Source organism: Trachurus trachurus, assembly GCF_905171665.1.
Source record: "Trachurus trachurus genome assembly, chromosome: 19".
Taxonomy (NCBI): Eukaryota; Metazoa; Chordata; class Actinopteri; order Carangiformes; family Carangidae; genus Trachurus; species Trachurus trachurus.
In genome coordinates, this window is record NC_139913.1 from 25,101,521 (window position 1) to 25,115,900 (window position 14,380).

At 42.1% G+C, this 14,380-nt stretch overlaps 2 protein-coding genes across 3 annotated transcripts; both read right to left on the minus strand.

Annotated features, from left to right (window-relative positions):
- Positions 1-110: 110 nt before the first annotated feature.
- On the minus strand, positions 111-5,616 carry LOC311002370 (7-methylguanosine phosphate-specific 5'-nucleotidase-like; the record flags this gene model as incomplete). Of its 2 annotated transcripts, XM_083993721.1 has the most annotated exons (10): positions 111-1,224; positions 1,318-1,518; positions 1,604-1,766; positions 2,449-2,538; positions 3,486-3,571; positions 3,784-3,830; positions 4,072-4,141; positions 4,470-4,568; positions 4,804-4,878; positions 5,435-5,616. In XM_083993721.1, the coding sequence occupies 10 exons, from the start codon at positions 5,435-5,437 to the stop codon at positions 1,105-1,107; spliced, it is 954 nt and encodes a 317-aa protein (XP_083849847.1). In that variant the 3' UTR covers positions 111-1,104. The 2 variants fall into 2 exon arrangements, with proteins under 2 accessions (XP_083849847.1, XP_083849846.1); XM_083993720.1 differs by lacking the exon at positions 5,435-5,616 and having other exon boundaries at positions 4,804-4,884.
- Positions 5,617-9,023: 3,407 nt separating this feature from the next.
- Positions 9,024-13,403, minus strand: klhl11 (kelch-like family member 11; the record flags this gene model as incomplete). The annotated part of the gene is made up of 2 exons (XM_083993942.1): positions 9,024-11,483; positions 12,916-13,403. 2 exons carry the CDS (start codon positions 13,401-13,403, stop codon positions 9,899-9,901), a joined length of 2,073 nt encoding a protein of 690 aa, XP_083850068.1. The 3' UTR covers positions 9,024-9,898.
- Positions 13,404-14,380: the final 977 nt, after the last annotated feature.

The window sequence follows — 14,380 nt, forward strand, 5'->3', positions numbered from 1 at the left end:
GCAAAGGATCTTTTTGTGGAGTTTTGTGTTGTGTGTGAGTTTGTGTTTGACAGTTTGTATTTCAGAAAACAGAACAAGCACCTTTTATTTGTCCCTGAAAGTCACATTAATTAAAAGGTTTGTAAGAAAATGAGCACGGTTTCAGTTTTTCCATGTCATGAATCAATACAGAAAACTACTGACACCTGGAAAAAAAAAAAGCATCTGCATTTACGCATGACAAAAACAGAAGCATTGATATCGTTATCTTCCTGTAACTTTTCTGTCTTGCTGGTAGAAAATCCCAACTTTTGATGTAAGTACGTATGTAAGTATGACACCTATATTAAGTGCAACTAGCTCAATGGTAAGACTTTCAGAACACACATCATGTAGCTTCCTGTTTGATTCTAGTATTAGCACATTCGTTCACTGTTAAAAATGGTTAAGTAACATAATGACTCATGATAGCTTAAAAACGGAAAACATCGCTGTCAAGTTGTCTGCACTCTGCAAATAAAGTGACCATCCATGTGTACAGTACAGTACAGTATGTGTGTAGTATCGAGCATCAAGTATTTGCAGTGTACACTGAGGTAATACACAGTTCACAACACACACCAGAGAGTGTCAAAATGAAGGAGATGACTTGACACATGAAGAGACAGTTGTTTTCCTTTGCTCGTACAAGAACATATTTTAAAAACTCTTACAGTTAATAACAACAGAGTAAAAAAGGTAAAGTATTTTATGCTAAAAAGAGCTAAATATTAGTTATAGTGTAGTACTCAGAGTTAAGAGTGTAAGTTGCTGATTTCCTTAAAGATGGAGGGAACCAACACAAATACGGCATAGCTCTAATGAGGTCTGACATCCAAAATAAACAGAAGCGACTGACTTTTAGTTTTGGCTGCAAAGCTGACTTGAACAACAAATTCTACGAAAATAAGTTGTAAAGTGATGTAAAAAAAAAAAAGCAAAGAGTACTAAGTATGTGTGATGTGCTGTGCAGCTTGAACTACTTCAGTGGACAGGTAGTTTCAAGGTGTGGTTTGAGGTAAGTGATGACGAGTGATTGTCCAGCATGTAAACTGTGAACGGAGTGAACGAGTCCATCTGTCTTTCTTACTTGTTGTCTTTCGATGAGGTAATGTGTCTGAGGATGGCGTTAGGAACGTCCATCGTCTCGTCTTTCACCAGAACGATGTCAAAGGAGTTGATGTACAGCTCCTTCCTCTCGTCCACCTGAGTGACACAAAACCACGGACGATGACAAAGTCAGTGTCTACAAGTCAATCAGTCTGATCAAACCAGTGTGTGTCCTTGCTGCGGCCCAACCTGGTCATTCAGGAAGCCGACGGTCAGGACGTTGTGGGGCTCCGACACCCCATCAGCCATGGTCAGGTCTCCCAGAGAGTCCCCCAGCAGCAGCACGTTGGGCCGGCCCTGCAGCTCCCTGAGGCCTGCTGCGTGGGCCAGAGCGCCTTCTCTCTTGTTGAAGGTGTGGATGAGTTGGCCTTTGAAGGCTTGCAGGACCCCCTGATCAAAAATCAACACCGCTGAAGAATAATAGCACACATCATTTTCTGTGTAAATGCATTGTAGAAACTGTGGTCCAACTCACTGTTTGGTCAAAGTCCATGTAGTTGGAGATGATGTGGACGTTGGGATGGAAGACGTGGTTCTGTCGGATCACCTCCTCCAGAACGTCTCCCACACCGGCCGAGAAGATCAACAGAGGAACCTGCTGCTCGGCCAGATGTTCAAAAAACACCTGGTAGCCGTCCCTGAAGAAATCCACATAGATGAACCCATGATTATCTGAGCTGAGAGATTTTCAGTAATTCTGACAAACAACTGATAACTACAACAACAATCTGTACAGGATAAACCATTGAAGAACCATTGCACTAAGCACCACTGGTTTAAGTTATTGTGTGTCTTTATAGGTATTGAATTAGACTCATATCATGTTCAATTTAGGTCAAAATCAATCATTTGATGCTACTGATGCCCACTTCATCATTTTTAATCAGTGGTGTTTATTTCTTTCTTTTTTTTTGCAGAGAAGCTCAGATGTTTTAGTTTTCACAAAGTAACCCTAACCCTCACCATAGCCTCATACACAGTCGCCCGTAAAGTTGGAATAAAATGTTTTTTTAACCTTTTCACCTGAAATGACTGTGACAATGTGATTTATTCTTGATAGATAAAGTGTATATCTTCTCAAATTTGTATTGATAAATCTTTTCCAAACATACCACTGTGAAAAACCAAAATTAACCTTTATAATAGGAACAAAAAGAGGAATGATTCTGAAAACAAAATTATTCAAACTTTATGGGCAACCGTGTACATGGACATGCATAGAGAAAAATATAAAATGAACAGTCTATCATGTGTTTTTAAATTTACACATGGCAGGAGAAGCAGCCAATCAGTTATGTAATGCATTCAAGCGGCGTGTACCTGAGCATAGTGTTGGATTCTTTAACGGCCTGTGCCAGCATGTCCTTCCTGATTTTCTGCTGAATCAGCAGGTCATGAACTTTGGTCCACCTGTCGAGAGCAGCACAAGACAACTTCAAGACATAACCCATAAAATACCAAATGCCAAAAAGTTGATATGTGTATAAATATGTGTTACCAACATATTAGAGTTTATACAATCTGTTCTACATTAAATGTGAAGATATCCAGCCCTGGATTCAACTAATGAAAATGTGACAATGTTTTTTTTTTATTATTTTACATACAGGTGACTTAAAGGGATAGTTCACCCAAAATTCATATTTCACTCATTATCTCCTCCCCCTCATGTGGACTAAGGGCTGGGAGAAGTTTCAGAGTCCTCCGTGCCTTCTCTGAGTTACGGGGGGGATCAGCGCAGCACTGCATGTCCATATGACGGTTGAGAACGGGGCTCACTTTTCTTCGTCCAAAAAGACACACCAAAAAACACACAAATACCTCCAAAGTGCTCGTCTGTAATGTCCCTCTTGTATTGAAGCCCCAACATGAGAAATTGTTCCGGGGAAAAAAAAAAGTCTGTATTCTAAGCTTGTTTGGAGCAGAAGCTCCCAGCACTACTCTTCCTGGTCTGTCCAAATCTCGTGCAATTTGCATGGATGCCCAGTTCACGGCTCCGCAAATCTTGCGAGATTCCAGCAGAGCAACACTGGGAGCTTCTGCTACAAACAAGCTTAAAATATAGACTTTTTTTTTTTTGGAATAATTTCTCATGTTGGGGCTTCAATACAAGAGGGACATTACAGACGAGCACTTTGGAGGTATTTGTGTGTCTTTTTGGACAAAGAAAAGTGAGCCCCGTTCTCAACCGTCATATGGACATGCAGTGCTGCGCTGAGCCCCCCGTAACTCAGAGAAGGCACGGAGGACTCTGAAACTTCCCCCAGCCCTTAGTCCACATGAGGGGGAGTAGATAATGAGAAATTTTAATTTTGGGTGAACTATGCCTTTAAAACATGACCAGATCTGTTTCTCACCACTCCACCATGAGAGGCAGCTTCTCCTCAGCACTTCGGCTTGCATCAATCTCTATGGGATAGTAGGTGTTCAACAGCTGCCTCATCTACAATGGACCAATACAAACAATTGAATGGTAATTTACAGACCAACTAAATTGGATGTAACATCACAGCATGTAAATGTTGTTCCATGTTGCAGTGGGTGCCCAGGCATCACGAAATGTTTGTGAATTGAAATTTGTAGTCATAACAATTTACATGTCAATACTATGCAAGTGTAAAATGGACTTTTGCCCTTGGCTGTAGATACTGTTACCTTTCGAGTGCAGTCTTCAGTAATCAACAACCGGTTATCCAGGATGTCTTAAAAACAAAAGCAAGGAGAACTGGTTAGTGACACGTTTAGTAAAATACAAGACATTCACACGAACAAGTCAGTGAAACTGCAGGATAAAGTAGCCAAAGAAAAGAAGCACAAATACAAACTACCATAGATCAATTGATGAATCCTTCCGATGAAATTATCCAGATGTGCAGATTCTACCAGATCTTAAGAACACCTTTTGTCCATAAAACAGGTAATCTTATTAGCCTGTATGCTTACTGTGGGTGGTGGGGACTCTTTTCCCGTTGTGAGCGAATCTGGTCAGAGTCATGTCAAAGTCTGAGATCACCTGAGAAAACATGTTCCAATCAGCAGGCAACCAAATTCTCAATTAAATCAAATATACTAAGTAGTATATAAGTAAATATACTTCAGCTTGAACCACGAAGGCCAAGTCTATATTTGTGTTTTTGTTAAAGGCTCACAACTCTCGGATTTTTAACTTAGGTTGTTATACAATCGGTCTGCAGTTCCTGTGACTTCATTTTTCTATGTTTGATCCTTTGCCACAGGACTGACACTATCATTTCCAGACAATCAAGGAATGAATTTGATATGCAATCCTCATTCCTCTCACCTGCTCAAACAATCTAATTCAAATGGACACCTCCACTAACCTGCAGGCTGCCAGCACCTGCTCGCTGCATGGCATGGATGGTCTCTTCCACCCTGCTGCGCTCTCTCATCAGCACAGAGCTCTTAGTCAGCTCTGGGATCTGAACAAAACACAATTGTGCATAGTGACATGGAGAAGAAGAAAGCAATGGGAGGGATGAAGGGAAAAAACAAAACGCTTTACATTTTCATTTAAAACATTCAAGTCATTCACTCTGAACTTTCTGAAATGATAACTCCCATTTCATTATGGGCTTAGCAGCCCGGACCCTATTGTATTCCTAGGAATTCTTTCTTCTTCAGCAGCAGCTATCATTTTCAGTGGATCTTCTTTACCTCAGTCTTGACCAGCTGTTGCCAGATGGCCAACACAGTCCGCACAGGTGTGTAGATCCATGGAATATGGTAAATCTGCATGTTAAATCAAGGAGAAAACTCTTTTGGTTAATTATTCATTTTATAGAGACAAATTGGTGATAATTTTGTAAATACAATAGCACATATGTATCAATATAGTGTATTAAGTATGCTCATCTGGTGCAGTTTCACAGATTTACTTATAATAAATATAAATTTTGTCCCCTGAACATGCAAAATGTGATTTGTTTACAGGTAAGAATATAATTCAATATACAGTGTATCACCCCAAAATTAAACGAGAATAGAATTAATGCTTAAGTTGAGTTTAAAATTAGTTGTTTTATCAAAAACATTCCGAAAATCACTCAAAACAATTTTTTTTCTTCACATTTTCAACATACTGGCACCTGTGTTTGCAGCGAACAGCTGTTTAAATCAGTTTTTCAATGGGATTGTGTTGTGTGAAACACAAAGCTAAATTATACTTGACATAAAAACACTATAATTAGTTATTCTGCCATTTAAAAAAGAGAGACAGAGAGAAAAAAAGGAAACGTTTATTAGCATGTTTGGCTACGGCTGCACTGATACGACAGTTCCAACTCACCATTTTCAGACGCAGAGGAGACGGAGTCAGCGACGGTTCAAACCGGTTCAAACTGGTCTCCACCGTTAAAAGTGCATCGTGTTTGATGACAGGCGGGTTATGTCCCAAATAATTGATTAATATTGCATTAATGTAACACTTCACTATCGACAGTTGGTTTTAATGATTTTGTTTACATCCTGTAAGCATTTGTAACACCGATAGTGTTCCCACTTCAATGTGTATTAAGTACACGTAGTTCCGCCAATCGCAGGTTCCTGGCCGGAGCATTTTAGATGCAGGACCGCAGATCATCCATGGTACCATCAAAGACGGTCTTTGGTACCATCAAAGACGGTTTATCTTTGGTACCATGATAGGAGCTGAGGATCTATGGAGCTGACCATATACATATATACGGGAGCTGACACCATACAGTATCTTTTCACTTTTACTGTTGTGCTTTAGGGTTAGCCTATGTTCAACGCTTTTATTTTTATTTTTATTATTATTATTTTCTGTGCCGTTTCTCTGTTTGTTGTTTTTTCAAATAAACCACAGGTTACAAGAATTACAGGCTTAACTTACCAGACAGGAGGTTAATTAAAGATTATGACAAATCCATAAGAAAATGGACATTTAGTTGTTTTATTTATCAGCCAGGGCAAAGTCTGTGGCGGCCGCGACTCTCTCTCTCACACACACACACACACACACACACACACACACACACACACACACACACACACACACACACACACACACACACACACACACACACACACAGCCAGTCCGTCCGGGGGTGGGGTGGGTGGGGGTTTCAACCTAACCACTGGCCCCATTTCAACCAAACCTTCTGCATTTTACACGAAATGACTTCATATAGATCATATAGGCCTACTCCAACTGGATGTTGCAGTTCCAGGATGGCTTGGTTGCTGTTACCATTGGATGAACTGACAACTGTGACTGGATTGCTACAACACATACAGTGGGTACGGAAAGTATTCAGACCCCTTTACATTTTTCACTCTTTGTTTCATTGCAGCCATTTGTTAAAATCAAAAAAGTTCATTTTATTTCTCATTAATGTACACTCAGCACCCCATCTTGACTGAAAAAAAACAGAAATGTAGAATTTTTTGCAAATTTATTAAAAAAGAAAAACTGAAATATCACATGGTCATAAGTATTCAGACCCCTTTAAATTTTTCACTTTGCAGCCATTTGCTAATATCAAAAAAGTTAATTTTATTTCTCATTAATGTACACTCAGCACCCCAGCTTGACAGAAAAAAACAGAAATGTAGAAATTTTTGCAAATTTATTAAAAAAGAAAAACTGAAATATCACATGGTCATAAGTAACCCTTTGCTGTGACACTCATATTTAACTCGCATGCTGTCCATTTCTTCTGATCCTCCTTGAGATGGTTCTACTCCTTCATTGGAGGTTACAAAAGAATTTCTGCAGCACTCAAGGTTCCTAAGAGCACAGTGGCCTCCATAATCCTTAAATGGAAGAAGTTTGGGACGACCAGAACTCTTCCTAGACCTGGCCGTCCAGCCAAACTGAGCAATCGTGGGAGAAGAGCCTTGGTGAGAGAGGTAAAGAAGAACCCCAAGATCACTGTGGCTGAGCTCCAGAGATGCAGTGGGGAGATGGGAGAAAGTTCACAAAGTCAACTATCACTGCAGCCCTTTGTATTGGGCAGGTGATGAGCAGTGCCTGGTTTTCTCCACACATACCGCTTAGAATTAATTGCAAAAAGTTCAATCTTCGTCTCATCAGACCAGAGAATCCTATTTCTCATAGTCTGGGAGTCCTTCATGTGTTTTTTGGCAAACTCTATGCAGGCTTTCATATGTCTTGCACTGAGGAGAGGCTTCCGTCGGGCCACTCTGCCATAAAGCCCCGACTGGTGGAGGGCTGCAGTGATAGTTGACCATCTGGAACTTTCTCCCATCTCCCCACTGCATCTCTGGAGCTCAGCCACAGTGATCTTTGGGTTCTTCTTTACTTCTCTCACGGCTCTTCTCCCACGATTGCTCAGTTTGGCTGGACGGCCAGGTCTGGGAAGAGTTCTGGTCGTCCCAAACTTCTTCCATTTAAGGATTATGGAGGCCACTGTGCTCTTAGGAACCTTGAGTGCTGCAGAAATTCTTTTGTAACCTCCAATGAAGGAGTAGAACCATCTCAAGGAGGATCAGAAGAAATGGACAGCATGCGAGTTAAATATGAGTGTCACAGCAAAGGGTTACTTATGACCATGTGATATTTCAGTTTTTCTTTTTTAATAGATTTGCAAAAAATTCTACATTTATGTTTTTTTCTGTCAAGCTGGGGTGCTAAGTGTACATTAATGAGAAATAAAATGAACTTTTTTGATTTTAGCAAATGGCTGCAAAGTGAAAAATTTAAAGGGGTCTGAATACTTATGGCCATGTGATATTTCAGTTTTTCTTTTTTAATAAATTTGCAAAAATTTCCACATTTCTGTTTTTTTCTGTCAAGATGGGGTGCTGAGTGTACATTAATGAGAAATAAAATGAACTTTTTTGATTTTAGCAAATGGCTGCAATGAAATAAAGAGTGAAAAATCGGAATGGGTCTGAATACTTTCCGTACCCAGTGTAAATCATAAAACTTGATGATTTCAAGCAAAGTTCTGACTCACCACATTTTCTCCTTATGTAAGGGATAATAATGGCCGACGAGGTGTTCAATTAGCAGGAATTGCTGGACTTAATTCGTCCATTAATTCCTGATAAATTGAACACAGGGCAGAATCCCTCAGTGGTCACTTATCAAATAAATTAATATTCAATACAATTTTGTAATTTTTTGTATGTAACATTGTTCATTTAAAATATTTGGACACCTTTTTCCAGAAATGACAAACTATATTTCAGTGCATTAATCTTTATTACACTTGAAGTTCTTGCACATACAAATGTCACACAGTAAACTTGGCTGCATGAAATCTGAATGAATGGCACCGACAGGTACTTTATCCCAAAGCCACCTCCTATCAAACTGGGAAAAATGTCTGAACTTGAAATCCTAAAATCCTCACATACATCCACATATACTGAACTGAAATCACTCATTGGTCAATATGCTACTGTTCAAGTTATGCCGTGGGAAAATGGCAGAGTTACCAGGCCTAATTAGACTGTAGTTACTGGCAGCTTGGCAGTGGACACCACATGCACATTTCAGCAGTAATAGAGAAACACAGTGAGCTCAACAACTGTTCCACACAACACTAACTGAGAAACAGGGCTGGAGTTAAGAAAAGCCTCTGTTGAAGTTATTACTCAGGGCTCAACTACATTGATAAGAAACAGGAACATTATGAAAGGCTCTTTGGTTCACACATTGTGAACATGTGCTCTGATTCACTCAAAGTAAGAAGTACAAAGGCAGTCCACCAAAACCAACAAACAAAATCACTTCATAAAGCCACAAACATAACAACATTCAATTGGCAAAGATTCTTTTTTTTTAATCTACCAAAAAATATATTTTTCTCATCGTTATGATGGCATTTGGTCAGATCATTTAAGATATGTACTTGAGAAATCAAATAAAGACAATTTTAGTGGACTTCAAATATATAGTGTGAATAATATTATATTCACAACCATTGGAATGAGGCAAAACAGTGTTTGGCCATTAGTGCAAACTGTTTTAGTGCACATATTCTAGTGCAAAAGACTTTGTTTTAAAGAGGATGAAGCATTTCATCATTGCACACCCTGTCCCCCAATATGTCCTTTGCTTAATATTTACCTCTTGTGTTAAAAAAAACATACCGAATGCTATAAACCAGATATATAAAAAAAAAAAAGTGAAAATCATGGTGAGAATTGGAGGTAGAAATTAGATTAAGGTAGCAAGAGCAGTAAAAAGTTAAAGGCTTTCCTTTCCCAGCTGCTTGTCACAGTATGGTCATCACTGAGGTGCCATGTAATTCTAACCTACATTACAATATATGTAGACATCATTTAACTTGTTAAGTTTACATCTCCACATAAACTTTAACCACATTTCACAGGAGAGCATCACTGACAGCTCAGTTTGAATTGAATGTAGTACACTAGAACAATTGTTGACATCATTTCCTTTGTGTTAAGACTGACCCTATATAAAAAAAAGCAAAGCTAATTGTTTAGCAGGAAATCAACAGTGTTGTCAGAAAATGCCTCTGCAATCACAGTATCATTGACTTGCGGAATAAAAGTAAGGCTTAAGCTAACGGTGTAAGGCTAAAATGATTAAGCAAGAGTGAGAACTTCTAAGCCTGTCTAGCTAATTCTTGTTTTGTTTTTTGTTTGTTTTTCTCAATATTAGCAATTAGAACAGTGTAATCTTAAGCCCCAGATAAACCCATGCAGACATTTCACCTCAATAAAGGCAAAAACAAGGCATTTACCAGAGGATGAAGTGCTCACTAGATGAGGCAGAATGACAGATTCAAACTCAACATTCAATCTGAGACTGCAGCTGTCTCCGCAGAGTGAGAGTGCGTCGATGGAGCTGCTGCATCTGCTGCATGCGATCTCTCTGGCGTGCCAGGTTGTGGGGCATGGGGAAGCGCTGGCAGCCGTACAGGTAATGGTACGGGATGCGGACGTGGCAGGCCGCGGCTCTGCAGCGAGGCTGAGGTAAGGGCGGGAGCAGCTTCCAGCGTTTCCTCTCGGCGCAGTAGCGGTAGACCTCCTTGCGGTATTGCTTGTCCATGTTGTTGCTGTTCCTCCACCCGCCAATGATGAATATGTCTTCACCCAGGTAGCAGATGGCAGCACCTTCCATACCCAGCACCTCAGGGGGCAGGCTGTCCAGGATGTCGTCTGAGATGTTTCTGCTGATTTTCTGCTGCGCCGCCTCCACTGTCACCTTGTAGCTCTTGGGGCAACAGGAGGCGGTGTGGTAGAAGTTGGTGGATGCAACAGCCATTTGGAAAACACAGTAGTTATCAATCAGCGGTAAGGAGTCCACTTCCTGCCACTTGTGACTCTCTGTGTCGTAGCAAGTGGTCACGGTGCTCAGTCCGTCCCCGGCCTCCATGTCCACGGGGGTCCTGGCCATCACGTACACATACCGCTCCTCCACCGTCACAGATTTGACATCTCGTAGTATTTTTGGCGCCGGCTCGAGATTATGCCACTCATCCTGCTCAGGATGGTAAACTGTAACATCCTTGAAGCCTGGACTGAAGTTGCCATGACCACCGATGCTGTAGAGTATGTCTTTGACACATGCCAGGCTGAAGGAGTGCTTGCGGGAGGTCAGGCTGCTGACCTGCTCCCAGCTGTTCAGGTTGGGGTTGTAGCGCTCCGCCATCTTGGCGAAGCCCGGCTCCATGGAGCCCGCCACGTAAACATGGCTGTCGCTGACGGCCACAGCGTGTCCATCCAGGTGGTTGTGAATGTGGGGCAGGTTGACCCAACGGTCTTCAGCTACAAAGTAGCCCACACACTCACTCAAATACTCCCCACCTTCTGAGACGCCGCCCATTACCATGATTACATCCATGTTCTGGCCAAAGCGTGGCTGGATGGCCGCCATGTAGGAGGCACGGAGCTCTGAATCAGCCGACTTGAGGCTCTCAAAGCGAACAGCATGGACCTCAAGACTGTCAGACACCAGCTTCTGACAAGATGCGCTGTTTGCCACCAGGGGCTCCTTCCTCACCACTTGAGTCAGGACAGAAGGAGCAATCTGTGTCAGCCTTAAAAGGCCGAACAGCTCCTCAAAGTGCTTCTCTCGCTCCTCTGTGTTCTGGTGCACCCACTTCACAATGGTTTCAAACAACTCCTGCTCAGAGTCCACAGTGATCTCTGAGTCTGAGAGCCAGTCTCGCACCAGGTGAAATGGCAGCGTGTAGAATTCCTCCTTGCAGATAACTTTGTGGAAGTTTCTTCTGATGGTCTCAGCAGCTCCCAGGGCCAGCTGGTCCAGGGTGTACATGTGGGCGAGGCTGTGCACGGCCACACAGTTGGATAAGCTCAAATTCTTCATCAGAAACTCTCCACAGAAGCCCTTCAGCTGCACCAACAGGAACCTGATAGTGGGAATAAGTCAGAGATCTGATCATAAACACTTTAATACATTCATTTCCAAAGACGAAGACACTGCTCGGTCTATAAAAACCATTTATGTGGTGATTTTCCTTTGGTACTGCAGGGCCATCAGGGAAATATGACTCATGTACAAAAATATAGTCTTTAATGAACTTGTTCTGTCCTGAAATGTCAAAAGCCTTATTACTTTTCAATAAAGTAAAGATTTGGGGTAACTATAAGTTTTCAGATACTGCCCAGGCTAGAGTTGGGTGCAGCAATGATCCTAAAAGGATGATTTCATCTGTGTCAGTGTATGACTAAACCCAGCAAAGGTGTGAGGTGACCTGCCCTAACAGGTCCAACAGCACACGAGTCTCACTTTGTTTAAACCCAAAACAACCACTCGGCCAAAAGAAAACACAGATGAGTATGGTCTTTGTACAAATAATAAACATTATGGACAATGCAGCAATATGAAGCTTGTCTATTCCCAGCACTCACTTTGGTAGTAAATTGTGATTTCAATTCTGTAAAAAGACGATGATATACTGTGTATGATATACTTTTGTTGGAAGACCAGTTTTGATATTGCCCTTGGCCATATTGTGATTCAGATTATATTTTAGGTATTTGCGTAGCCCTACAACTAATCATTTACCGTAAGTCCTTTCTTGGACAAATTAGCCTGTGCCAAAAATCTGAGGATGTTTTGGGAACTTTCTAAATGTCACAGACTTTGCAACTGTTTCACTGATATAGAAATATCATTTGATTTGATTATTACTCATAACCCTAGATTAACAGCATGGATTGGTTATTGATGGGGCCCAATGAGCAATGCTCAGGGGCCCAAGAGATCAATGGCTTCAGCTACAACATATCCCATAGAGAGACCCCTCCACACACACACACACACACACACACACACACACACACACACACAGAGGAAGAAACACAAAACAAGCACAGTGACATAAAACGACTACAAGAGACAGAACATCTAGGAGGACATGTATAATGTCCTCAAAGAGATGAAACACATCTGCAGAGACACAAAGCAACAGCAAAAGAGATCCAACACCACAAACAGAAACTGAAATGACCACAATGAGCACAAAGAGACAAACATCAACAGTGTTTTTGATATCAATCATGGATTATGATCATTAAAACAATCTATTACAGGTTGCTGTAGATTGGACTCTTGGCTTGGTCCATCATTTCCCCAAAACTTTGTCTGTTAATGTGCAAATGTTCTTCTGATTAAAACAATTGGTTCCACAGGTGTGCTCACTCCTATTCAAGTCACACCTGCTGACGTCATCATGATGCAGGTATAGGCCTAGACAAGGTAGGCTTGTTTTCCACCTGACACAAAGGCTGAATGACAAGTGTAAACTTCTCATTGTTACATGGTTGAATAAAGATCACCTGTCAGCCAGTTCCAACACTTCATGCACATTAGCGCTGGTCACTCTGATCTCTCCCGTGTACATGAACTGTATGACGCCGCTCACGGTCTCCGGGTCCGGTCCGGTCTCCGAGCTCCACTCCTTCAGCTCCACTCGGCCGGACTCGGACTCGGAGAAGTGTCCGCCCAGCAGCAGCGTGAAGTAGTGCGACGCCGCGGACAGCACGGAGCGGTGGGCGGTGAAGGTGTGCACCGTCTCCTCGCCATAGCCGCCGCCGGAGTGAAACACCAGCGTCACGTCGCAGAACAACCCCGCCTTCCTCTGCTCGTTCTGCCGCCGGGAGAGCTCCGAGCAGTAGGAAGGGCAGGTGAAGTCCTCGGCCTCCTCTGGTTCCCCGTCACCTGTTACCGCTCCCTGCGCTGCGCCGCCGCCGCCGCCGCCGCCGCCGCTCCGGCCGCTGTCCTCCGGCCTCTGTGCCGCCGCCGCCGCCGCCGCCGCCGCCGCCATACTGCAGGAGGAGGCTAGTCGGAGTCTTAGAGGCGCATGGAAGCTCTGACTTATCTTTTTAGGCAGTAACTCGTAGGCGTAAACAACACAGGTAAATAAACAGTCAAACACTGACATGCATGCGAAGCGTTCACAGCCCTGATGTGAAAAACCGAGGAGGCGCTCCGCTCACTTCCGTCTTGAAGGATTTCCCCGCTGCTTTTCTCTGGAGAAGTCAACGGGAGGCTCGGAGATAAGAGCTGATATCTGTCCCTGACGCCGCGACAGGAGAGTCCGAGGTGTTGTCGACTTTTTGACGTTGTTACGACGCAATAATACGTCTTAATTTTAGCGAAATTTAACTTTGTTTCAGGGATGCACCGTTTGGCGCATGCGCGTTGCGAAACCTAACTCGGTTGATACATCCTCTGATTACAAATGACCAGAGCGATTGATAGAACATAATATATCAATCGCTCTGCAAATGACAGAGTCAGTACAATTCAGGGTTTGTTCATTATTTGTCATTTTTAAAGCTTGATGTTTAACGTCCCACTGTTACAGCTATACGGTATGATACCCATGAAACTGAAGTCATGTAATATGACAAGCACCGTTTGTAAACTGTATTCACTTTATTTTTCCTCTCAGCTTCATAGATAAGCCATTAATAAGAACGGAACATCCTCCTCAAACACGACACTGCTGTTCAAAAATATTGATTATAAACTGCCAAACAATTTGTATAGGAGTTATTAAAATGTACTGGTTGCTGGCTTTTTTTTTATGAGAACCTCAAGACTGTTATTAATGATGCACTGGCCTTCAAAAGAGACATTATTCCTCATCATTAAGTACAAATCCTAACACATGATAATCATTTATAACTGTGTTACCTGTGCACACACAACACACGCACTAAATAAAAGGATTATATAGTAGGTTTGTGATCAATAGGTAGAGACTTGCTGTATCAACAGATAACATACATCCTCATA